Source organism: Sminthopsis crassicaudata, chromosome 4 (assembly GCF_048593235.1).
Source record: "Sminthopsis crassicaudata isolate SCR6 chromosome 4, ASM4859323v1, whole genome shotgun sequence".
Classification (NCBI taxonomy): domain Eukaryota; kingdom Metazoa; phylum Chordata; class Mammalia; order Dasyuromorphia; family Dasyuridae; genus Sminthopsis; species Sminthopsis crassicaudata.
Genome location: NC_133620.1, coordinates 348718036 through 348744987, shown reverse-complemented (window position 1 = coordinate 348744987; position 26952 = coordinate 348718036). Strand labels below are relative to the sequence as shown.

Below are 26952 nucleotides of genomic sequence, written 5' to 3'. Positions count from 1 at the left end.
CAGTGACTACCTCCCACCCTCTCTTCCTTCTTTCTCCCTCCGCCGCCCCAGCATCAGCCGCGCTCCGACTTGCCCCCGGGGTCCCTCCCCCGCCGCCGCCACTGCCACAGCCGGAGGAGCCGGAGCTCCCGATACAGCAGCACAGGAGGAAAAGGAAGAGGAGGTGGAAAAGAGAAGAAGGCGGGCAGAAAAGCGGGCAGGGAAGCCGGAGCGACCAGTAGAAGGGAGCCGGTGAATGGGCTTGTGGTGACCCCCGCCCCCCCACCCCAACCCTCCCTTCCCACCCGGTCCCCCAACCCCCCGTCCCCCATCACAGCCATCGTCGCTGCCGCGGGAGTCTGAAAAGCCGGAGCCGCCCGAGGAGGAGCCCGAGCCCCCGTCGCCGCCATGGAGCTGATCACCATCCTCGAAAAGACCGTGTCGCCCGGTACGAGACCGGGGTCGGGACTGGGGCCGGGGCCGAGACCGGGGGCTGGGGCTGGGGGATGGGGCCTAGGTGATCTGACTGGGGGAGGGGAAGCCCCCTCTTCGCGGTTTCCCTGACCCCCTTCCTTTCCCCTCTCCACAGATCGGATTGAACTGGAAGCGGCGCAGAAGTTCCTGGAGCGGGCAGCTGTAGAGAACCTGGTGCGTTTTGCGCCTGGCCCCCTCCCATCCCCCCAGGCTGGGGCCTTCCCGCCCTCCCCGGGGCCCAGGCCTAGGGAACCCACCCCGCCCCATCTCGCCCCCCCTCCCCCTTCTCCCTCCCTTCCCCCCCTTCTCGGACCAACCTAACCCCGCCATCGGGAAGCCGGTGGGTGTGTCCCGCCCCAGGCCCCGGCAGCCGGCCAATAGCGAGACGCGCCGGGCGATGGCTGTCCAATCATCGCCCGGCCTGAGGGCGGCGGTGCAGCGGGAGGGAGGGGAAGTTAGGTTGCATGGCGCTGCGTGTTCAGTAAGGGTGGGGGTTGGGGCGCCGGGGCCTAGGGACCATGTGGAAGCCCTAGGAGCCCGGCCAATCGCCCCGCCTAAGGCCTTGCTTCTCCTTTCCTGTAGCCCCTCTCATTCCCCGTCCACTTCATTAAACCGGTCTCTTGCAGTCCCTGTTTCCGTAGTCAGGCCTGGCACCCCCAAATCTCCTTCCACCTAATGCCAATATTTTACCCTCTCTGTAGAGGTGGGTCTTCTGCTTTCTCCATCATGAAGCCAGATGGGCATAGAGTTAATCGGTCAGGGAGTTAGTCTTATAGACTAGGCAGTGTGGCCCAGCAATGAGGAGATGAGGCCTATTTCCTGTTGCAGTGTCAGAGGAAGTATTTTGCTATTTAAAAAATTTTAAGAATTAGAAAAAATTAAGCAGTTGTCCCTCATTTAATAGGGAGCACTCTCTCTGGGTAAAAATTTAGGATTGAATGAAGCAGTCCATATGCCAGTCATGTCATTTTTTGGTGTTTTTCTGGTAAAACTGAGATTGAGATGTCTGTGGTATAATAATATCTTTAAATGGCTGGAGAACCGTTAAAAATACAGTATGGAATTATTAATTTAGTGAATTAGGTATAGCATAAACCTTATGCCAAAAGAAAAAAAAGTGTAGATAATTTATTTTAAAAATTAAAAAAAAAAACTAAATTAAACCATTTAGTTTGGGGTATTTAAAGGTCAGTGTTAGTTGGCACTACAATTTGGATATTTTATTCCTTAGCTTGTCTGTTTGTGCCCTTCACATTTTGCAGGCAAGACTTTTTACTGATATAAATGAACCATATTTGTGTTTTATTTTTGTGAAGAACTGTAAAAAATCTATTTGACTTGTTACTTAATAATGTCCTGCTATTGAGATTAATTCTTTCATATCTCATTTCAAAGACTGGCTGGGTTCATTTATGGATTAGCCAATGAACTTTGGGAGAAGGGTTGAAAGACTTTGGGGGAGGGTATATTCTGTACATTTCTAAGAAGCTGTGACTTGATGGAGTGTCTTGCAGATTATGCAGATTACTAGATTTCTAGCTTCAGCAAAATGCTCTGCTCCAGAATAGAGAATCAGAAGCAACTGCTAAGTATAAATTAGTACTTGATAGTAGTTTGTTGAAATCTCACCTTAACAATTTTTCAATTCCTTTTTTTTCAGAATTAAATTGTTTCCCTTTTTCACCAACTTTTATGTCTTAAACTCATCCTTCTCATCTTTAATTTTATGGCCCTTTAATGCTTTGAACTTATTTTCACTTTACAATGTCTTTGGCTTGGGTTCAAAGAGGGTTTCTGAAAACTTATTTTACTTTGAGTTTACATACAAGTAATCATAGAATTTCAGCTATTATTTATTTGACAAGTCATCTAATCTTTGCTTGAAGTGAAATCATTATTTCCTGAGGCAGCCTATTCTTCCTTCATATGTAGAATTTTACATTGTCATAAAACTTTTCCTAACATAAGCTTAAATTTGTTTCTTCTACTGGTTGCTCCTGCTAAAATAAAGCTGAGTTTGAAGCCAGGGGTCTGGAAATCCTGAATCTTCTCAAATTAGCCATGTGACCATGGGCAAAGCATTTTGCTTATCTGATCTCTTCTATGAAATGGGCATGGTAAAGGATTTCCAAGACCTGAGGAGCACTAAGGTTTAGTGAATCAATCTAATCCATCTTGAATGAACATTTCTAGAAGACACTTTTAAAAACTCGTGCTCTTTAGATTCACTGTCAGATCACCAAATGAACTTTGACTATAGACAAGTTAAATGGGGTGATGAAGACAATTTACAAATCAGCTTGAAATAGAAAAGAATATTTTTTAGTTTTTTAGGGTTTTTTTTTTGTTTGTTTGTTTTTGTTTTTTGTTTTTAATGTGGTTTGGGAGTTGGAGAGGATGAGTAAATGTACAGGGTGTCCCAAAAGTCTGAGTGCAGCTTAAAGTATATTATTAATGTATGAACAAAAATAGAGTATTGTAATTGTTATTTTAAAATTTACAAGGACCTTTTGCTTATCTCTCATGAGTTGTTAACCAAGCTGGCTTTAATCTAGGAAATTCCCAGAGGTTGTTTCCATTTACAAATATTTCTCTTCTTACCAGCCCACTTTCCTTGTGGAACTGTCCAGAGTGCTGGCAAATCCAGGAAATAGCCAGGTTGCCAGAGTTGCAGCTGGGCTACAAATCAAGAACTCTTTGACATCTAAAGATCCAGATATCAAGGCACAGTATCAACAGAGATGGCTTGCTATTGATGCCAATGCTCGAAGAGAGGTCAAGAACTATGTAAGTAATTGACATGCAAAGTGTTTCTTTAGCCCTCTTGGGAAAGAGAGTAGCAAGTATCTTTCAAAAATTCTCATTTAGTCTTTGGTCATTTGTTGGGAGTGGAGCTTACAAACAAGGTGAGGTATTACTTAAAGCACAAGCTCCTTTCAGATCATAGTTTAGGTCTTTGTTTTTTGGTTCAGAATCCCACTTTTTATTTTTTCCTTTCCAATAACTGTTGGATACAAAAACATAATAATTTTGCAGACTTATTGTTAAAGATTATTAGGTCTTACATTTAGTGATAGAAGTTGGGAGGTCAGTCTTTTCCAGTGACTTTCCTAAGTGATTTTGATGAGCTCCTTTTGGTGCGGGGAGAGGAATGGATAATTCAAAATCTTCAAATCCAATTTTGTGAACTAAGAATGTCAAGTTTTTTTAGTGAATGTATTGACCCAGGATGATCTGAATGATTTTTTTAGAAATGGTTTTCTCATATTCCCCAAAGGACTTTTGGAGGGTATTCCAATACCTTAGGAAAATAGAATTTCACTTGCTAGAACTTGTTTGGAATTTCCCAATTGATCTTGAAACATGCAGCTCAATAACTGAAGTATGAAGATAGGTTCCATGGACATCATATTACTTTTTCATTTTTCTCCTTTCTGGACAAACAGTTAATTTGAAGGCATGGTGCTCTTGCTTGCCATTGGATAAATTAATGGTAACATTAATACATTTGGGGAAGGTGAATTTGATATTGATATATGGGGTATTTTTCCTTGTGCTCAGTGTTTCCTATTAAGTTGAAGCCATAGAACAGTCCAGGTGATGCACATTTGAGGGGGACACAAGGAGTATATTATTCAAATCACTTCCTTAAAGTTCTCACCTGTTATTTTTTGGCTTTGGATCCCATCTGTAGGTAAGTCAGCATCACTCTGGTACATTTCTCTACTTTTTTATTATCCATAGGAATAAGGTGGGGTGAGATTCAGGGTTCTAAGTCTTCTGTAATCAGTCTTTGGAATATAAAAACAAGATTGTCATCTTTAACTATGAATTCTTTTAAAACTCTTAGCAATTTAACAAGTATTATCTTTTATTATTGGAAATCCTAAAGCATATAATGCTGTTTCTTCCATTCTCATCCCCAAACAATTACAAAGTAAATAATAGATAAAAGTAATATTTTTAAATGTGAGGTAAGATTTGTGGATGCTTTTTAATATTCAGAATTCAGATGAGGATGACCCTGGTAGACATTGTTTGAATCCCTCTTTTTGTAAACTAGAATGAAATTGATTGGTATTTGCCTAATAATTACTGTACTATGAAGTAGTATTAATAATAGAGGTTCCTAATATATAAATCTTTGACTTATGGTTAATGACTTTATTATTTTGTTAGACACAAATCTGTTTGTAGTTGACAGAGGGCTTTTTTGAATGATGTAGGATATTAATGCATTTGTGCATCTGTAGCCCCTGAAATCACATTAGATAGCATTAATTAGTATTTTCTCTGGAGGATTGCTTCTTTGAACTAATATATTATGGGTAGCATGATACTGAATACTTCGATAACTAAATTGAGAGTCGAGACTTGAGTTTCAGAATTGACTTTGAGGAAGTCATTTAATCTCTCTAGTTTCCTCATTTGTAAAATGTTTTGGATTGTGAGATCACTAAGTTCTCTTACAGATTAAAAAAAAATTCTATGATTCGAGGGATATCTTCTATGAATTAGAAGATACTTTGTTAAAGTCTCATATATGGAGTCGAGGGTATTGGGAGAAAAAGAAAAGATTGAGTACACGTTATTAACCACAAAGCAAGTTACTAGATGACCTACCTTAGTCAGTAGTTACCTGAAAAGTCTGGCAGCTTTCCATGTTTCCTCTGATCAGCATTAGGAACAGTTAACTGTTTGTCTTTTGGGTGGCCTGGTGATTTCATTGACAAAATTAGACAGAATTAGCTCTAATGGTAATGATTAATCCTTAGACCCATTGGTGTTATAATTTTCTGCCTTATCACTGTATCTTCATTGCTCTTATGCTTTTTCCTTTTAATGAACTGATGTAAAATTCTACTTCACAGTGGGAGAAAAGTTGATTTTAAACTTTTTTGGGCAAGCACCAATAAGTCCTTGCAAACAAATTAAGAGTTCGATTGGTACTTAAATTTTTTGAGGTTTAGGTTCTTGTAGCAATTTATTCAAGATAGTGTGATAGATTTAAAGCTAGGATAGGTCTTGGACATCTAACCATTTCATAGTTGAAGAGACAGATTCAGAGAGCAATTTCTGTAATTTCAGATAGTAAAAGACAATTAAGAGATGAACTTGATTCTGCTAGCTAAACCAGTACTCTATCACATTGCTTCCTAGGTTATTGGGTTATTAGTGAACAAACAAAAGGAAAAAATATATATATTTTTCCTCTTCTGGATAAGTGACATGTTTTTTGTTTTGTTTTGTTTTTTGAGACAATTGGGGTTAGATAACTTGCCCAAGATCACTCAACTAGTGTTAAGTGCCTGAGGCTGGATTTGAACTCAGGTCCTTTGACTTGAGGAACTGTATTTTAAACCTTTCCTTCCTCCCTTCCTCCCCACCCCCCCCTTTTTTCCTCCCTCTCTATCTCATTAGTGCTGTCCCTTGTATTTGTCTTTTCACTAGTGGTTTGATTCCCTTCCTATCTAAATACTTGTCAGTTGATTTTCTTTCCATTCTCCTGTTATTTTACTTAAGCCAGATTTTGAGATTCTGGGCATTGGTAAGATCAACCTTATACTGGAACCTGACAGTCAGACCTGCTACCATTGTTGCTTTCACATATTTTCCTTGAGATTTGTTTTCTAATACCATCCTATCCTTGTCTAATGTGGGCCTTTAGAAGGTTGTAAAAAATTACCATGACCATTTTCAGTTGAGGTTAAGGCTCATTGATATGGGACTGAATGAAGTAGATTAATAATTGTTTTTCTTAAGCATCCTAGAAGGGATCTCAAAAGTTGTTGTTCTTTCTGTCCTGAAGGTTTTGCAGACTTTGGGTACAGAAACCTATCGGCCAAGCTCTGCTTCACAGTGCGTAGCTGGTATTGCTTGTGCAGAGATTCCAGTAAACCAATGGCCTGAACTCATTCCTCAGCTGGTAGCTAACGTCACAAACCCTAACAGCACAGAGCACATGAAAGAGTCAACATTGGAAGCAATTGGTTATATCTGTCAAGACATTGTAAGTATCTACTCAAATAGACACCATACCTCATTTCCTTTTTGTTTCAGAAGTTGGATGATATTAAATGGTGCTTGAAAAGGTAATGGGGGAAAAAAAATCTTAATGATTAAGTGTAATTGGGGGGGATAATATAATATCCGTTATGGATACCAATTTTCTTTAAAGCTGCTTTAGGGAGAAGAGTTGTCCTTTATTGCATGAGAGAACTAAGTGTCTAAAAATAAAAGTGTCTTTAATGATAGAGTCTAAGCATTTGTAATTATACTGTCATTACCTTGTCTAAGCACTGAGCTAAAAAAGAAATTTAAGGATGGGAAATTTGGAATTCCATCTCTTGATAGTCTTCTGGACCATAGAACCAAGTGGTGATTTTCAACCTTCTGGTATTTGATTTGTTACAGTTGGCCTGGATAGAACACTGAACTGCTGACCCCATTTACATTAGAAAATTCATGTGATTGTACTAGTAGGGGCTTAAGATGATCTTTACTTCCATGGTTTTCACAGAAAACCATAGGATCTTGGAGGAGTATTCCTTTGTCCCCAGTTTTTATAATAGATGTATACACTTAATTAATAACTTTTCTTTATTAGTGCAGATTGCAGCCCACTGTTATTTTCTTTTTCTTTCTTTTTTTTTTAATTATAATTTTTTATTTACAAGATATATGCATGGGTAATTTTTCAACATTGATAATTGCAAAACCTTTTGTTCCAGTTTTTCCCCTCCTTCATCCCATCCCTTCCCCCAGATTGCAGGTTGACCAATACATGTTAAATATGTTAAAGTATAAGTTAAATACAATATATGTATACATGTCCATACAGTTATTTTGCTGTACAAAAAAGAATCAGACTTTGAAATAGAATCCATTGTTATTTTCACTTAATATTGCTATGGGCATTCCTCTAGAAAAATTTTTTCATCACTATAATTTTTTGCCATGTGGTCAGTTATATATCTGATTATGTTGGTTCGGCAATATCTTTTATGTTCTTTCTTGCATATCAATCATCATATACATATATGCTGAAGTTTCCTTCAACCTTTTATGTAATCTCTTTAGAATACCCACAACATTAATTTGATACGGGGAGGAAGAAGCAAAGTTAATACTACATTATTTCAAGATTTGTAACTATACCATATCTCTGGGCAAATATTTGTATTTAAAAATGGGATTTTTATACTTTTAAGTGAGGGATTAATAGGAAAATAGAAGAAAAGGGATCTTTAGGGAGATAGCCAAAGATCAAGGAAAGCTGTTTTCTAGTGCACTTCACAATTAATTGAATTCCATAACTACACTACTGTTGGATTTGTTACTAGCATAACTCCTTGGCCTTTTCATCTCATTTCAGGACCCAGAACAGCTGCAGGATAAATCCAATGAGATCCTGACAGCCATAATCCAGGGAATGAGGAAAGAAGAACCTAGTAATAATGTGAAGCTAGCAGCTACCAATGCACTCCTGAACTCATTGGAGTTCACCAAAGCAAACTTTGACAAAGAGGTAAGATTGTTTTGGCATAGGATGTAGACTGGGTACAAGGAATCAAAGGGCTATGTGATTCCTCACTGGTTCATCATCAAAGTAAATACATCATGTCAGTTTCTTTGTGCATTGATTGCTTTGCTGGAAGATATATTTGTCTTAATGTAAATCCAAAATCGTGGAATAGTTGAATGTAGTATTTGCCACATCTCTGTCTCTAACCCTGCATCAGTTCTATCCAGTTGAGGCTGCACACAGAAGGAGATGACTTGGCCTGGCATGGATGCTTTTCTGCTACCAGCCTCCTGTATTTTCTCACCCTTTTTATGTAATTGGATTAGAATTGAACTACCTCAAGAAATGTTTACTAAAGCTATTCCAGAAAATATGGCAATCAAATCCACAATAATTTCTTGGTTGAAAATGAATTTTTAAAATTTTTTATCTGATCTATGAGGAAGACTTAGAACTATGTTTCTAATTGGTTCAAAAGGCAGGAAGATTTATCTTTTGAATTTTAAAAGGTTTCAAATAAAAGTGTGATATATTGTTATCTTCTGCCACTACATCTAATTTGTCTGCCATTCTTGGTCTTGTTTCTACCTCTTTGTTCTCTCGTGTGCCTCTGAAGCACAGCAAATTTTTGATAATGTATTTCAGTTTTGATAATTACATTTTTAAACATGGTTGTAGGGAAAATTCAGAGTTGTGCTAAAGTCATGTAGAGTTTTTCCAAACTAAGATTACCTACTTTTGTTCTTTCCATCAGATCCTGGCCTTCTTAGGTATTTTTAGTAATAGTCCATTCTCAAGATTAGATTAGCAACCTTATGTTATGTAGCAGGTACCAAACTTAAATTCCTTATAGGTATTTATAGGATAATTACTCCAAGAATAGTGAATTGGCTTTTGTGTTGCCATATAACCATAGGAAATGACCTTCCCGTGTTTGTTTCATGTTTTCCTTCATTTTCTTCATGTTTTCTTCCTTGCAGTCTGAAAGGCACTTTATTATGCAGGTAGTCTGCGAGGCAACCCAGTGTCCAGATACAAGGGTAAGTGTTAGATCGAATGGAACCTCTCAAATTATTGTTGTAGCATTCCCAGAATCTTCTTACTTGGTTTAAGATTCTGGTATTGTATTGACTGAATATGGGAGGATAGGGTTGGAGCTTTACATGTTGATAAGAATTTTTTTGTTTGAAATCTGTAAGATTACTAAAATGTGGTAGTTGGTCTTTGAAAGGTTCTAAAAAAGAGAATTACCTTCTGTCTGGATTATTGCTCTGCTATGATTGTTAGTAGGATGAGTTTCACTACAGGACCTCAGATAAGAGAGGCAGAGAGAAAAAAAAAAGCAAGAGCCACAAATGGTGGAGAATGATAATATAATAGTTCCTCAGAATCTCAAGTTATATACCTTTTGTCACTTGACTTTGAGATTAATAACTTTGTTTCCTCTGTAGGTTCGAGTAGCTGCGTTACAAAATTTGGTGAAGATCATGTCCCTCTATTATCAGTACATGGAAACATACATGGGTCCAGCTCTCTTTGCTGTAAGTAGACAACTAGGTGACAACAGTGACCTAAAGTCAAGAAGACCTAAGATCAAATCAGGCCTTATACATTTAATTTGCTGTTGACTGAGCAAGTCACTTCTGCCTGCTTAAGTAGTCAGCTGTAAAATAGGTTTAATAGTAGGACCGATTGACAAGAGTTGTTAAGACCATCTTATGAGATAATATTTATAAGAGTGCATAAGATAGGACCTGGCACATACAAGGTGCTTTACAAATGTTTATTCTCTTAAAGAACTTGTAAACAAATAAAATTAATTTTTTAAGAATATTGCTGTCACTTTCCAGAGACTTTGGTTTTCAGGACCCTCCTATAATGAAGCACAGAGAAATAAAGCAAATCAACACCATTGACTATTTGATTATATTAGTAATTTATCACCTTTTTGCCAAAAGCATATTTTTTATGATTGGTCTTTGTGTTTATGAAAATCTGGCATTTTTCAGTTTTTTTGCTTTGGGTTTTTGTTGTTGTTGTTGTGTGTTTTTTTTTGTTTTTTGTTTTTTTGTCATTTTTGTACCTCCTTTGTCTCTGCAGTTTTTGAAGTCCAACTGAAACACTATCTTTTCCAAGAAACTTTCCTTGATCCTTTTAGTCAGAATGTGATTATTATTTTTTTAAATACGTATTTAAAATAGCATAGAGAGATGAATGGAGTGGTGGTGTGGAGTCAGGAAGACCTAGATGTACCATCACATTAAATAGCTGTGTGACCCTTGACAAATGATTTTATTTCTGTGCAGATGAGAGAGTTGGAGGATGGTCTTTTACACCTCTTAAAACTACAATCTTATTGTGGCAGTTGTACATCACTCTCCCTTCCAATTTTATTTATCTGAATTTGAATTTTTGTTTTAGACATGGTAGGTACTTAATATTGGTTTAATGAGATTAAAGGATCCTGAAGTCGAGGAAATTGTTGAGCCGGAGCTATCGTTAACTTTAGCTGTAGTTATAATACAAGTTTGAAATAACGCTTTGAACAACTTAATTGCTGAAATTTGTTTTCATGGAAAGGAGGGAGAGAATTACTAAATGAAGAATTAATTGGACTGGGGGTATTTCTTTCTTGAAGATCACAATTGAAGCAATGAAAAGTGATATCGATGAAGTAGCCCTTCAGGGAATAGAATTCTGGTCCAACGTGTGTGATGAGGAAATGGATTTGGCCATTGAAGCATCAGAGGTGAGCCAGGGTGTGGGGGGGAAATGGGGTTCTGACTGGGAGAATCAAGGAGGTTGATTAGGTTAGCACAGACCAAACTTCTATTAAACTTCTTGGATAAAGAACAGAAACCTTGAATTAAACACCAGGGGGCAGTAGGCCAGCACCTTTGCAAATCTGGGATGTGTTGTGTTGTTTTTCTAGTAGTGAAGTGGTTAAAAGAGAAAGGGGCATACTCTAATTAATTAATCTATTTGGTGATTAGTTAATTTCTAAGACTGGAGTTTCTACAGGCACTTTGGGTATTCCTTATGTAAACATAGAGCCTATCAACTTTTCTTAAGACTGCCTATATAATCAAAAGGCCAGCTAATTGGTACAGTGCAATAGAACACTCAGGAAAACCTGAGTTCAAATCTGTAACAGATAAAAGTTTGGCTTTTTTTTTTTTTTTTTTTTTTTTTCCAAACTGTAAAATGAACTGGAGAACTAAGAGTCTACTATTTCTGAGTGACAACAAAAAATGATAAATAATATGAATTCAACCAATGAGAAAAGAGATTTTCTTTGATTATAGTTTCATTGAAAAGATTTAAAATAAGAACCTCTAGAAAAGATTCTTAACCTTTTTTAGGTCATGGACCCCTCTTGAAATTTGGTGAAGCCTATGGATCTCTTCTCAGAATAATGCTTTTAAATAAATGCATTAAAATATATGTAGACTTAAAATAATTTTTTCTTTTGTGATAGTTATTAATTTTTTTTTTTTTTTTTTAAATTTATAGACCCTAGATTAAACATTCCTGTTCTTAAGGGGAGAAATTCCAGACTTCCCTCATCAGTTGTTTGCCTTACACATATGATAGCACAATATGATTCAAATTTTAGTAGTGCTCTAAGATTTATATGGCACTTTTACTTATAAGTTTAAGTGAAAGTTGTATTCTCTGTTTTATAGCTGAAGATTTTTTAATATGAAAACTGACTTTGGATCCATATCTTAGTCTCTTGTCTAGGATTTTTTTACTCTATACTTTCACTATATATAATCCTCTCACTAGGCTGCATCTGCTATAGATTCAGTTGTTGATAATATGAGTTCTTTGAGGAGTGACCCCTTAAAGTGCTGCTACAGGTGTTTTGGAGCTTGCAAGCATTTTGGAACCTCTAAAAATGATTTATTTAACTACCAGCAATATGATTCAGGCTACTAAAAGGCCTACTTAATAGTAATATGATAAAAATATGTGAAATGCTAGATGTCTGTTTTCCCCTATTTATCTCTAGATCTGAACTACAGTTCCTTATGTATACCCCTTGTTACAAACTGATTCCTAAAGATCTCTCTAACTGGGATTTTTTTTAATGTATCTTCCCCTCAGGCAGCAGAACAGGGACGACCCCCAGAGCATACCAGCAAGTTTTATGCCAAGGGAGCACTACAGTATCTGGTCCCGATCCTCACACAAACTCTAACAAAACAGGTGAGTTTGTTCTAAAATTCAAACCATGACATGAAACTGTATCAACAGTGTTTGGCTTCCTGAAGTATGATATGGTTTTAATACAAGAAGTTGGCATCTTTTCAATGTTCTTACAGATGACTCAGGAACAGTGAGCTGGCTCTAAGAGATCCCTTAGGCTTTCAAGAGTTGTTTTTGAAGGCAAATTGGGTCTGAACAGTTCAAGTGGGGATGGGGCTTGGTCACTAGAGATGAAATGATATACATTAATTACCGAGTTGTCCTAGGTGCCTTATCTCATTGGGTTTTAGGAGCTTAGGCAGCAAAGTACCAGGAACATAGGGATTCACTTTAGTTACTTCTCTCTAGAGTGATTTAGTGATAAGAGAAGTCTCTTAAGTTTTTTCTGAAAGGTTTCTGTTGGTTAACCTTTTTCCTTTGGATTGTTCTGTGGCATCTCATTTTGGAGGGAATTGTGATAAGGAAAAATTCTTTAGCCTCATACATGTTTATTCTACCAAAAACATTGCTATTGCCAAAGAAAACAGCCCTGATAGCTGAAGATTCAGGTGCCACTATAGAGTTCTGTGTGTAAGGAAATTTACACAGAATGATACATAGAGGGAGAGCTAGGAGGTGATCTAATTCATCCTCTTCCCTTTTATAAATGAGGAAAGTGAGACCTGAGGAGATTAGATGACTAGCAGTATCACAGAGATAGTGATTATCAGGGATAGGATTTGAAATTAAGAACTGTGATTCCAGAGCCAGAACTTTTTCATTTGTACCAAAATTGCTCTGTTAATGTTAAAATTCTCGAGACGAATAGCAGTATCATCCACTTTATAATTTTTAAAAGCTTAACTGTTATGTAGGTATTTTATTAATTTTGCTAGGTCAATTTCTTTTGGTCTCTATTATGTCTAGTTTTGTTGACTTTTATTCTATTAAATGGCATTAAACTCCTTAGGTAGACCCATCTGAAACTACATAGGGAATTGATTTTATTTGACAGTATACAAATTGCTAGTCTTGCTAGCTATGGAATATGTAGATTGAATTACAGCTGGTGGCACTGGAAAGTTGGAATGGAAAGATTTTATGTATCAGGTTTAATTAACTCAGACCTAGCATTATAGAATGAAATCATATAAATTAATTTCTTTAAAGTTCATTTGCCCGTAAAGACAACCCTCATAGCCTTTTTTGAGGTTGAAGATACATGTGTATGTACACACACATACATCATCAAGGATGATAAGAATATTTAAAATATTTTAATATTAAATTTAAACATTAAATATTTTAAAGTGGTGTTTTGACTAGTACAATATTTTTCTAGGATGAAAATGATGATGATGATGACTGGAATCCCTGTAAAGCAGCAGGGGTTTGCCTCATGCTCCTGGCTACCTGCTGTGAAGATGACATTGTCCCTCATGTATTACCCTTCATAAAAGAACACATTAAGAATCCCGATTGGCGGTATAGAGATGCAGCTGTCATGGCTTTTGGATGCATTTTGGAAGGCCCAGAACCCAATCAGCTCAAACCACTAGTGATTCAGGTAAGACTAAGATAAATGTTGGGTATTCCTCTTTTAACTTGCAAGGGACTTAGAAAAGACCTATTTTGAATCAAGAACTAATTCATACAAAGTCTCCATGAAATGATCATATGTTGGTTCCTACCAAAGGAGGTTAGTTTTTAGTGCCTTAATGAACACTGGGTATGGAAAGATGATAGAATTATAAGAGTTGTAAGAAACTTCAGAAGGTCTGAACCCTGCCTAGGTTTAATAGATTTGGAATACTATGCCACTTAGGTCTTGAAGACAGTTACTGTGTCTTTACCATTTACTTGATTTGTTGATATTCCTTCTAAAAAAGAGAAAGCCCAGAATTGCACTTTAATAATGTAGGAGTGACCTAAGAGAAAATAGCAGACTATCACAACCTTAAATACAGATGCAGTAATTTCTGTTGATGTTGTTTAAGAAAAGTCTGACTCTTTTTTTTTTTTTTTTTTAAAGACTTTTATTGATATTTTTTGTTTTTATGTGTTACTTTCTGATTACTTCAACCAGTTAAACTCTTCAGAATCAGGAGGGCCTCTATTGAGGCTATAGAAGATATTTGAGCAGTTATCCAACATAGCATTCCTGCTCAGGAATATGTGCATAGTCATTTGTATCTAGCCCCACCACCTGTCCTGAGAGGAAGGTATATTTTGGCACCTATTCTTTAGGATGAAGATCAATTATTAGTCATGTCCTCAATAATCGGGTACCCATTTTGTTTGCAGTGTTTCATCACCACAAAAATGTTGCTATATTGTTGTGTGGATTTTGTTTGTTTTTGTTTTTTTGTGTGTGGGGGGGGGGCTTCACAGGGCATGTGAATAGAGGGATAGCTTTATCAAAACCCAGTCATGTCCTCTGGTATATTAATTTCATGTCTTCTGTAATGGCATTTGGCATGTTTAAAATGGAGCTTTTAGCAATAAATTATTTTTTGGAATGGATAAACATATTTAATACTTTTCCTCCTTGCCTGACAATACTGTGCTGTATTTTAGGCAATGCCCACTCTTATAGAATTAATGAAAGATCCCAGTGTGGTAGTTCGAGATACAACTGCCTGGACTGTGGGCAGAATCTGTGAGCTGCTCCCTGAGGCTGCCATCAATGATGTCTACCTTGCTCCTCTACTGCAGTGTCTGATTGAAGGCCTAAGTGCTGAGCCCCGAGTGGCTTCCAACGTGTGCTGGGTGAGAGGTTGGATTTACGGGGGAGGGAAGCAGGGGGAATGACTAAAGAGGGGAACGGTGCCATTAGATTGGCTGGCTTACTGTCAAGAGTGCAGAAGTTGGGGGAGAAAGTTGAGTTTTTACAAGAATGCTTTTTTATAAACACCTACATTCTCATTTCTTCAATTAACATGTGGGAGAACTGCCTCAGCGGATGGGAACTGTTGACTCATGGTGAACCATTAAGAACAGTCATGCTATCCCAGCATGAGAACTATTTGGAGCCAGGCATTTATTTTGAGTGTCTTGGGAACTCAAAATAATGGCTATGGGGTATGAGTTGTTAGTTACAAAGCTTCTAAGGATAAGAGGGAGCAAGAAGGAAAGTAGGTATGAACATAGAATATAGTTAGCTTTTTGTTTCCTGGGGATAATTCTAGAATGTAATGTCTACAAGAAGACATAGCACTTTGGAGGTAATAAGGCACAGAGAGTTTTTTTCTGAATGGAAATAAAAGTGGTGACAGCCATAGTCTTGGTCTAGAGTCTTGGTGAAGTTTGGTACCATGGACTGTCAGCCATAGCAGAACAACAATAGAAATTTGAAAAAGTGGCAAGTTGTCTGTGGCATTTGGGGTAGAAATTCAGAGAATTCTGTCAGTTGAAAAGTTCTCCTAGGTTGAGATATTTTGAAAATATGATATGCCTGAATCTAGTAAGTGTTCTGACACTAAGATCTGAGATATTCTTGGGTTTCAGGCTTTTTCTAGTCTGGCTGAAGCAGCCTATGAAGCTGCAGATGTTGCTGATGATCAGGAAGAACCAGCTACCTACTGTTTATCTACTTCATTTGAACTCATAGTCCAGAAGCTCCTAGAGACCACAGACAGGTAATTGTCATTCTCTGTGGATAGTATTTTGGTATTTCAGCTCCTAGGGCTTTCTGTGATAGATGTGAACATACTGATCTCAAAGGAGAAAGACAGAAATATTTCCTTGTGCTGCAAGAAGGTGATAACGTCTATTAAATTTCACAAATATCATTTTATTCATTCAATTAATTACGTTTCTTAAGAATTTGAATCAAATACTCACAAATTTCATTCTCTTTCAAAATGTACTAGGACCAATTTTGAGGGTTTTTAAACTCTATGTAAAATCTAGGGAGTCGTCAGCACGAGGCATACATGAAGCTGCCGATTTAACTGACATGAGAACCAACTGATTACTGCTTTTTTTTGTTTTGAACTCTTCATAACTACTTTTTAAAATATCTGGGAAGTATAATTACATGATGCCTGTCTATATGGATCTAAATAGTCATCTTGAACCTATTACTACACTACTTCCATTTCTGAGAAAAGTGGGGTAGATGTCTGACATTGGAATTGTGAAAATACATTTTATTATAGAAACAGTGTTATGTTGTTACAAAAGCCATCTTATAACCAAAAGGCAATGATGGATGGGTATAAGGTACTTAAGACTGATGGAGATCTTTGTGATCAGATAAATGATCCACACTCTTCCTTCAGTTTTGTTTGTTTTTGATGCCTTTATGAGCAGAGAGGAGTTTATTATCTTCTGAACTTTTTAGGAAGACAAATTGTAGGCTTCTTGAATGTCAGAGACTAAAGTCTTGCATCGTAGGAACTTTAATTTGAATAAATTAATCTAGTCTAGCAGTGCCCCAGAGATATGATGGACATACAGGTCCCACACCTAAATGCACTAAACCTGGAACTCAACTCCCGGGTCAGTCTTTTCCTCAAGTCCTCAGGTCCTCATTCCTTATTCAATATTCAAGCTTAATGAACCTTAGAGGATTTGAAGGTTGGCTTGATTTTGGTCAAATCCGCATCAGGTCTGTTTTTGCTCTTATTTTCTGGAATCATTTTTAGTAGAAAAATGGGTCACAAAAACTGCTAGCTATCTCACTAATCAGACCCTCATTCAAGGGAATGGAAGGAAGAGCCTTTGAACTTTGTTGAGAACCAGAAGACTAAACCATTTTGTTTTTGACCAGACCTGATGGACATCAAAACAACCTGAGGAGTGCTGCATATGAAGCCCTGATGGAAATAGTGAAAAACAGTGCCAAGGACTGTTATCCTGCAGTCCAGAAAACAACTTTGGTCATCATGGAGCGGCTACAGCAAGTGCTACAGATGGAGGTAAGGCTTAGGGAACCAGTAGTAGTGAGTATGATGGAGGCAAGACAGCAGGAAGAGAGGGAAAAGCACCATGCTTTTATTACCTTTTTTTATTTCATCCTTATCAGTTCCCCAAGGGGGTCTTCATAGCAGACTCACATAGTTTGAGAACTAGAGTTTTGGGAGTTCCTGGGAAGTTGGTAAAGGCACCAAAACAAACAATAAGGAGGGTCTTGAGTCACCCATTGTGAATTTCCTTTCTCTCTTTATCCAGTCTCACATCCAGAGCACATCAGACAGAATCCAATTCAACGACCTTCAGTCTTTGCTCTGTGCTACTCTTCAGGTATGAATTTGGCCTTTTTTACTTCAAACATGTTTTGGGCATAGGGTGGGGGGAGAAAGGCAAGAAGGAAAAGAAAAGGGAATATTGTTGACTTGGGACGCCAAGTACATGCATTTCATAGAGCAAAGTTGAAGACATTAATTGGAGTCAATCCTCTTTTTGCCCTGTGACTGACTAGGAGGCTAGAATTCACCACAACTAAATCATACCCATGCTTTTTTTTTTTTTTTTTTTTTTTTTTTTTTTGTGCATTGTCTCTTTGTGGGCAAGCCAAGCCCATCCACAGACATTTCCTAGGCACCTTTTCCTTTTTCTAAAAATTCAAGCTAGTATTAAATAATCCTGGTTTTGCCATTTTTTTTATAAACCTTGACAGTCAATGATTCAAACACCAGAGTCCAGAACAATCATGAAGTTTCTTTTTCTGAGCCATTTATTCTCCAGAGTTCAGATCACCTACTAGAAGGAATAACTAGAAAGCAAAATACTTTTCAAGGGATAACTATTGAGGTTTGCTGACTTCGAACAGATAAGTCAGAAAGACTTAAGACATCTGTCTTAAGTGTCTAAGACATCTTAAGATATCTGTCTTTTGAGGAACATAGGAAAGATTGGGGCTGGTGAAAGTGGATAAAGAAGTCAAGCTCTGCTTCCATTAGTAATAGATGAACAGTGATAGTAGATCATTGTCTTGGGTAGGAACTGAATTGTGATACTATCTCACCAAAATCCTGGGGGAAAAAAAAAACAATCATTGTCACTTGAGAGTTTAGCAATAGGATTGGCTCCAATTAACTTTAATTTCAGGCATAAATGAAATGCAAGAGGATAGTTTTCTTTACCAGGATAGATAAACTCTGTTTATTTTACAACACATCAATAAGAAGAGTAAAATAAAGGGTATTTTAGTGAAGATGGTCTGCATTGACTAAACATTTAAACACCACTGCAGCTTGGGTTTTGGAGAGATGAATGTCTAATAAAAAAAATAAAGTGAAGCCTTTTCTGTTATCAAGCTTGGAGCCGTAAGCCCTAAAGTCTTACTCATTTTATAGAATGTTCTCCGGAAAGTCCAACACCAGGATGCTTTGCAGATTTCTGATGTGGTCATGGCATCCTTGCTAAGGATGTTTCAGAGCACAGCTGGGTCTGGTGGGGTACAAGAAGATGCCCTGATGGCCGTGAGCACATTGGTAGAAGGTCAGTGAGCAAAGTGATCAGTGAATATGTATGACTTGGGATAGATTTGAAAATTTTTTTTTTTGATTTATTTCCTTAATTTGTTTTTACTGGTAGATCTAAAGTCAAGCCTGAAAGTCCAGATTTGCTTAAGTGTAAATTTTAAGTATCCATGTAACTTTACAGTTGTACTTCTGGAAGTCATCAAGGAATTAATTTGAGTGTAAAGTATAAGTTGGCATTAGCAGCTTGCATCAAGTCAGCATAGCATCTTAATAACTAGGTACTTTTTTTCTCAAAGTCTTCATAAGCGGTTGGTTCCTATCATCCAAAAGAGTGCTGGTGGCAATGGGCTAACTGGGAAGATACAGCAAAAGCATCTAGGGTGAAAGAAGGAAATATTCTTCTCCTTGTTACTGTAATTGAGGTTGTATTGTAGAATTGAGGTAACACATAGTGATTGGCATGTAATAGAATCTTAGAGTTCTAGAAATTAGTTACTTTTCTGATCATTTCCTGCCTGAATTTAGACAGTGAAAGATCATTAAGAACTCTATTAAAGAACATTTAAGAAACAAGGAATGGTTTGGGGGACATCTTTTAGTGAGCCTTACTGGGGAATCTTCCATTTTCTGAGGGACTAACCTCTGAAGGACTGGATTTATTTCTGGCATTAAGAAAATGATATGCTGAAATATTCTGGGAACATGTGGTAGTCCTGAATGAGAGTTTCATCTTGGATCTTAAGAGTAGCTTATTGAAAGTTGAAGGCCAGTGTTGCTCTCCTAGATATAGTTTGTTTCAGAACCTTGGGGGATTGCCTGAGGATCTTGTTCACAAGTTAGCCTTCAGATAAAGAGGTGGACAAGAGTTGCTGGATCAGCCTATCCAAAAATTAACCACATTTCTGAAGGCCATGCCCTTTTCTTCTGTCCAACTAAGATGCTATACTGAGTTGGCATCTTCAGAATATTTGAACAGAATCTCAAAATTCCCCTCTAACAGTTGCAGTAATTTGGCTTGTTCTTTTAAAACAGCTTGTAAATGTCTTTGTATATAAGTTCTATTAACTCAATTAATTTGCAACAATCTGTATACTGTACTATAGTACATTTTTTAAAATTTGACTTCAGAGGAATCCAAATATTCACCTCTCTATGCCTAAAGTCTTCTCAGTGGTGCTTTAAGCTAATAGATTTTGTCTCTGTACAGTGTTGGGTGGTGAATTCCTGAAATACATGGATGCCTTTAAACCCTTCTTGGGCATTGGTTTGAAGAATTATGCTGAGTACCAGGTGGGACATACCTCTTGATATCAACATAATACATTGAACTTTTGTGTACCTGATGGAGGTTGGAATGCACTAGGTACAAATTATCACTTCCTTCTCCCTACCCCCAACCCACAGTAGCAAAAATAATTGACTCACTTGTATTTTCAGGTTATTTCCTATATCTGTGTTATTGTTCTTCCATTAAGCCAAGATTAGTACTTCCGTGTCCTTATACAATGGCATCTCTAGAGGTGTTGGACTTGTCATCTTCCCCAATCTCTCATCCTCCATTTCCCATAGTCTCTATTTGTATTTCTTCCTTCCACCTTAATTTAAAGAATCATATATCCTACTAAGGAGAAGAATTTCTTGACTTTAGTTCTCTGAGCTCTTGATAATAAAGCAGCAGGTGTGTTGCAGTTCTATAGTTAGTCTTCTGTGCAATTCCAGTTATTTTCCTGGCTTCCTCTTTAGGTTTGTTTGGCAGCTGTGGGCCTGGTGGGAGACTTGTGCCGAGCTCTGCAGTCCAACATTTTACCTTTCTGTGATGAGGTGATGCAGCTGCTCTTGGAGAACTTGGGAGTAAGTTAACAGAATGAGTTTGCTGTGTGTTAGGCATTGAGGTTATAAAGACGTAAGGGAAGTAGTCCTTACCCCAAGGAGCTTACCAGGTACAAAAGTGTATGCCAAGTATATGTGAGCTAATTTGGGGGAAGGGCAATGTTTAAAAAAAAAAAATTCTTATTTAGAACATAGTGTTTAAACTGACCTTTTGAGGAAACTAGCAATTCTATAAGGCAGAAGAGAGGCAGGACCTCCATTTGAGGATTGGGAATGGGAGTAGGTTGGAGGTAGTATAGACAGTGGATGAACAGGTCTAGTACCAGGAGACAGAATATTATCTGGGAAGAATAAAATAGCCAGTATGGCTGGATTATAGAGAAATGAATAAGAACAATGTGTACATAAATTTGGAATGGTAAATTGGGAAGTAGACCGTGAAAGGCTTTAAATGCTAAATGAAGGAATTTGTATTTGATTCCAGAGGTAATATGGAACTACTGGAAGGGAATGACATAGTCACTTTGGAGGATGCATTGGAGAGAAGAGAATGATGTCGTGGGGGTAGAATTGGCAATTTGACAACTGATTAGATAGTTGGAATGAGGGAAAGGGAGGAATTGAGGATGACTGAGGTTTTGAACTGAGTGACTAGAAGGATGGTGGTGCCTTTGCCAGAAATGGGGAAGTTTGGAAGAAGGGTAAGTTGGTGGGGGAAGATAAAAACGAACTATTGTGAACAAAATGAAATTATAGAATTTGCAATTTCAAATGTCCAGTAGGTAGTTGGTGCTCAAGGGTGGAAGAAGCTAGGGCACAGCTAACCAACTGGTATGAGGAAACAGAGATGCAGTTAATGCAGTTAAATCAGTTTTATAGCAAAACTTGTGTTTCAAAGGCAACAAGTTTCCAAAAACTGACTGATAGGGACATGTAAAGATAGTGAGTTTCAAATCTCATAAAGGACCCATTAAACTTCGTGCAAAAATTGATAGAAGTTAATTGAAATTTTGTATTAAAAATTGGTATGTTAGGAGCTGCAGTTCTTAGGAAAAGTTCTTGAAAAAGCAGATTAAAATGTAGATAAATTAAAACCTTTTCTCAATAAGCTAGGTTTATAAATTCTGACTTTTATTAACTATTTCTTTTTTGTTCATCAGAATGAAAATGTCCACAGGTCTGTCAAGCCACAGATTCTGTCAGTATTTGGAGATATTGCCCTTGCCATTGGGGGAGAGTTTAAGAAGTACCTTGAGGTGGTATTGAATACTCTTCAGCAGGCCTCCCAAGCCCAGGTGGACAAGGTAATAAGTCATATGGTAGTTGTGGCTCTAAGTCGGGATGGGGAGAAGGTATTTTTGGATGTGTCAGAAGAGGTGACCTTCCTGGGGATGTCTGTTGTTTGTCTCCTATAGTCGGACTACGACATGGTGGATTATCTGAATGAACTAAGGGAAGGGTGCTTGGAAGCCTACACCGGAATCATCCAGGGATTAAAGGGAGACCAGGAGAATGTGCACCGTTGAGTATACATTATAATTTACTTGGTCCACTGGTCAATGTCTACAGCTGGGACAAAAAGTATTTGCTTAGAATTTTCATTTTTGGAGCTTTCCTTCTGTGATGTCCATTGCTACTGAAAAGGAAAGTTTCAAGGAAAGGAGGGAATGGGAACTTTGTTTTTTCATTCCTCTCCTTGCCACATATCCTTGGTGTAAAAAAGAATTGCTCCTAGACAAATATAGAAAGTTTTGATGTAGGAAATGCAATTTAGCTCCAACATGTGAAGGGGAAAAACCATATCTGCCGAGATACACTCTTGTTTCTTGTATATGGGACACACACATCCCTGACCTAACAGGAAAAAGTTACTTATGAGCTGCTGCTTTTTAATTGAACATCATTTGAAAAGCAGCCCTGACTTTGAGCTGTAGGTATCTGTGCTTTTTGGACTTTATCCAGTTAGAAGAGGAATATCTGAGGTGCAGAAATCTTTTTAGGAAATGCATATTAAAACATCTCAATGTTCATATTATGCACTGATGGACAACTAGCCCCCTTTCATTCCCTTCCTGGTTTGAAGGGTTATAATACAATGGAAATGTGGAGTGAAACACTGGACTTTATCCTAATTGAGAAAAAATCCAGCAAAAAATTTTTATTTTATTTTTTTAAATAGCGGATGTGATGTTGGTGCAGCCCCGAGTAGAATTTATTCTTTCCTTCATTGATCACATTGCTGGGGATGAGGATCACACAGATGTAGTAGTAGCTTGTGCTGCTGGACTGATAGGGTAAGTTTTACATTTTGACTTTAATAATTAAGTTATTTCTATAGAGCTTCTCATAGAAGCTGACTTGTGGGCCAGAAAGTGAATATTTGCAGAAGATTTACATTGTAGAAGCTAGGATGGAGTAAGGTTATGGGCTATTTCTGTATAACTTATTAGTATTAATTCAAGGATACTGATTTTGTGAATGTACAAAAATGTTTACCATATTTCTCCATTCACCACTGAATTTCTTTAAGTGAAATTTCCAAAGAAAGACCAGATTTATTGGTCTGTTGCTAGGCCCTAGTTTTCCTCCTCCTGTAAAGACAGCCATTTTATTTGGTCTCAAAGGAAATAGTGCTACTTGGTGTTTTGATTTCTCTTTTGTTTTTGTTCTGCTTAGAGACTTATGTACAGCTTTTGGAAAGGATGTACTGAAATTAGTAGAGGCCAGACCCCTGATCCATGAATTGTTAACTGAAGGACGAAGATCCAAGACGAACAAAACAAAAACCCTTGCTACCTGGGCAACAAAAGAACTGAGGAAATTAAAGAATCAAGCTTGGTAAGATTTCTATTTACTTCTATACCTCTTCCCTAAGTAGGTGTTTCTTGACTTTGATGGCAAGAGCTCTTGTTAAAAAATATTGTTTTCCTGGTGGTGTTGGTATTTCTCTACCTGTGTCTTGAAGGACTGTAAAACAGGCTTGATAATATTAAGTGATAAATGATAGGATACATTTTAAATAAATGAAAAATTACCCAGATTTCAAGCTTCATTCAGGGTCAGATAGGGACTATTCTTGATGCTGTTCACTTGGGGCTCTTTGAAGCTATTGTTTTTGGCCTTCTGCTGTTCCAGAATAGTTCAGTATCCCTGAATGTCACTCTTTCCACATTAAAAAGATGTTTTCTTAAAGAGTTTTGTCTTTTACATCAGAGGTATTTCCCAGGGATCTCTATCTCTTTCACCCCCTCCTCACTACTAGTATCCCCAGAACAACAAAAAAACCTTAAAAACTGTGTGATTGTAATAGCTGAATGGGTTGACAATGTTACTTGCATATATATAGATCCTGTTTCCTCTGACCATACCTTTTTGATTCCTCTGGACTTTTATTGTTAGCTTTGATCATGAAACTTGAAACTGGGGAAAATTGGTACCCCTACCTACTTTGAATATAGTAAAATGAATGAGTGGAACTTACCTGCTTCAGTGTTGCTGGGAGGATCATAGGGATTTTTTTTTTTCCTGAGGCTAGGGTTAAGTGACTTGCCCAGGGTCATACAACTAGGAAGTGTTAAGTGTCTGAGACCAGATTTGAACAGATCCTCCTGAATTCAGGACTGGTGCTCTATCCACTGCGCCACCTAGCTGCCCCTGAACTATAGTAATTTAAATCTCTTCCCAACCACTTAAGAATTATTCACCAGTAATTTTCACTCTTGACAGAATTAGCTAGTTTGGTGTGAGATTTATCTTTTTCATTTCCCCCCCTTGCCCTTTAGTCTAGATGAATTAGGCAAGAGGGTAGAACAGGAAGAAGTGAGAGAACTTGTTGCCAAATTGAGTTTAAAAGAATCTTGTAAAATTGGAGAGAACTGAAACTCTGCTAATTGCACATCATGAGTGTACTATATTCAGTTTAAAAGGCTGTGTGTGTTCTTTTCCTCTCTTTTCAGATCTGTTACCATTGGGATGACACCCGAGACCCCCACTGGAAATCTCCAATCTTTTGAAAAACCCGGAAGTGAGGAGTGTGCACGGATGCTGAATGTTTGGGAATGAGAGGATGAGTGAGTGAGGCTTGAAAACACACCACATTGAAAATCCTGCCACGGCAGCAGCAGCAGCAGCCAACAGCAGCGCTGTTAGTGAGCTAAGCACTGACTTCCGTAGAAAACCATAACATCGGCCGTCTTGGAAAAGAGAAAAGTGACGGGATTTATGTGCTTTAAAAAAGAGAGAGCGAGAAAGAGCTATCTCTTCCCAAGAGAGGCTAGAACTAGCTTTTCTGTCTTTCGGCCAGTGCTGAGCGGAATGACTAGTGTGGGAGAAAAGGGACTGGGTTCAGCTGTGGTTCTTTGTTGTTAAAGGCCTGGCCTTTGCTACTGATGAGAGAGATGGAGCCTGGGTCTCGAGCCCACCTTCGGTGTACCTTTGCCACACGGTACTGTACGCGTGCGGGCTAAAAGGAGGGTGAGGGATTTTTTCAGTCTAAGAGTGAGTGTGTGTGAATGAGGCGGTATCCACATTCTCAACTTCAAGTCATTGCAGTTTATCTTTTTCCCAGAAAAAAAAAAAAGGGGTTAGACGTTACATTTCATAAAACTAACCGAAGTTCTGTCTACTGATGCAGCACAAGAGATGTAAAAAGGAAAAAAAAAAAAAAAAAAAAGGAGGAAAGTCGCTCTTTAGGGTCTTTTTTTATTTTTAATTTTTAGGGAAAAGCACTGACATGTTCAGTACCCATCCCAAGTGACGCTTTTCATGATCTCTTTTCATCAAGGCGCCTTTCCTAATATGGTTCAACTGTGAATGTAGAAGGGGGGGAGTGGGGGGAGGGGAGGGGAAAAGACAACTCTGGTTTAGAGGATATAGGAAAAATGAGATTGTCAAAAACAGACTTTAAAGACAACCCATAACCCAAACCAAAATTTAAATGCTCAGAATTGGCAGCACAAAGGGAAAGCTCTCTCCTGACTTGTACTGTGACAGTCTGAACGCCCCAAAAAATTGTGCCAAAGAATAAAAAAAATAAAAATATAAACATAAGAAAAAAACCCATAACAAACTTCAGGTAACTATTTTGGATTGCAAAATGAGGATAAATTTAATGTTCAAACAAAATCTGATAAAATAACCATTTGGAAACTGCTTGGCCTTCTGTTCTTTATTTGATTGACTCCAATGTGGTAATGGTCTCTTGCTGCACTTCAGAAACCAACCGACAAAACAAAAATGGAAAAACAGAATTTATATAAATATATATATATTATATAGACATACTGACAAGCTCTCATGATGAAAATGGCACTTGTAAAAGGTTATATTTTTCCACTGCAGTTGAAGATTAATAAAAGTGTCAAACATTCCCTAAATTTACTTTTTGTATATTTGGTCTTTCCAATTGAAAGAGATCCCACTCACTGATCTTTTTAATTTAAAAATGTAAATCAACAACAAAAAAAGATTCAGAAGCCCAATGGACAGTTAATCTGACCAATCAGGGATGTTGCTACTTCCCCAATTAGCCATTTGGAATTTTCTTTATAGGTGTGATGCATCATACCATCTTCATAAATCAAAGATTTATTTTTTAGTTGGGAAAGAAGCAACCCTGATTTTCCATTTTGGCATTAGCAATAAGAAGGCATATAGGGAGCTTGATTCCCTTTATTTTTTAGGCAGTTTTTTTGTTTTTGTTTTTGTGTTTTTTTTTTTTTTAAAACCAGCATCTTTAATGTGCTGCTTTGAAATAATGAAAAATGGTCTTTGGGTTTGGCAAGTGCAAACAGGATTCCTCTTCCCTTCTATACCTTCATCCCTGTATCTTACAAGAAAGGGGTCTTAATTTCTATCCTTTTCCTTTGACATCCCTTTTTCTAGCAGACTAATTTTTTTCATCCATGAGAGGGATTGGCTAAAATTTGCCCATCTGCACTGCAGCATTTCTAATAGCTCTTGTACAGGGTATCAGATATTGTGCCTTTTTGGTGCCAGGTTCAGAGTCAAAAAGTGCCGATCTATGAACCAGTGTGCAAAACAAAACAAATCCAGGTGTTTGAAGGAGAGAAGCTCCATATGTTAAAAGAGCTTACAATCTCTTAAACCCTGATTAGAAAGAGGCCTGGCTCTTAATGCCTTTTTTTTTTTTTTTTTTTTTTTTTTTTTTTAAATTAGAGGGGGTGATGTTACTTACAAACCATTCCTGAAAATTAGGGGTGGGTGGGAATAGAGCTTAAGATGTGGGGGAGCAGGGGGAATGGGGAGAGAAATCTGATCATTCCTCAGTGCTACCCATTTCTGTCCCCTGTGTGGGCTGCTCAGCTGTAGACAGCAGGAGAATAAAGTACACTGAGAACCATAGTGAAAACAAAACCTTCCGTGTGTTTGTCATGTTTTGTTCCAGGGAAGCAGTTCTGAACGCTGCTGTTAAAAGCTCTCCCAGACCCATTTAGTTATGGAGAGAGGAGGGGAGGGGTGGATGGGAGACTTGGTTGGGAAATCAAATTGATTGGGTTTTGG

The 26952-nt window shown here is 37.8% G+C and overlaps 1 protein-coding gene across 1 annotated transcript; it reads left to right on the top strand.

The window, feature by feature from the left end:
- Positions 1 to 25578, top strand: KPNB1 (karyopherin subunit beta 1). Its single transcript, XM_074261317.1, has 22 exons — positions 1 to 427; positions 569 to 627; positions 3058 to 3240; positions 6263 to 6463; positions 7829 to 7981; positions 8959 to 9018; positions 9430 to 9519; positions 10617 to 10727; positions 12089 to 12190; positions 13512 to 13736; positions 14747 to 14938; positions 15677 to 15807; positions 16944 to 17091; positions 17345 to 17416; positions 18472 to 18616; positions 19808 to 19890; positions 20344 to 20451; positions 21591 to 21734; positions 21846 to 21951; positions 22610 to 22724; positions 23107 to 23268; positions 24387 to 25578. Coding segments are annotated over exons 1-22 (2631 nt in total). The 5' UTR covers positions 1 to 387; the 3' UTR covers positions 24388 to 25578.
- The last annotated feature ends 1374 nt before the right edge of the window (positions 25579 to 26952 follow it).

Excerpts from the sequence above, each read along its gene's own strand:
- KPNB1 (XM_074261317.1), top strand. The coding sequence starts at position 388 with ATGGAGCTGATCACCATCCTCGAAAAGACCGTGTCGCCCG. Across the intron at positions 12,191-13,511 it reads CACAAACTCTAACAAAACAG|GATGAAAATGATGATGATGA; the intron begins GTGAGTTTGTTC and ends ATATTTTTCTAG. Across the intron at positions 13,737-14,746 it reads TCAAACCACTAGTGATTCAG|GCAATGCCCACTCTTATAGA; the intron begins GTAAGACTAAGA and ends GCTGTATTTTAG.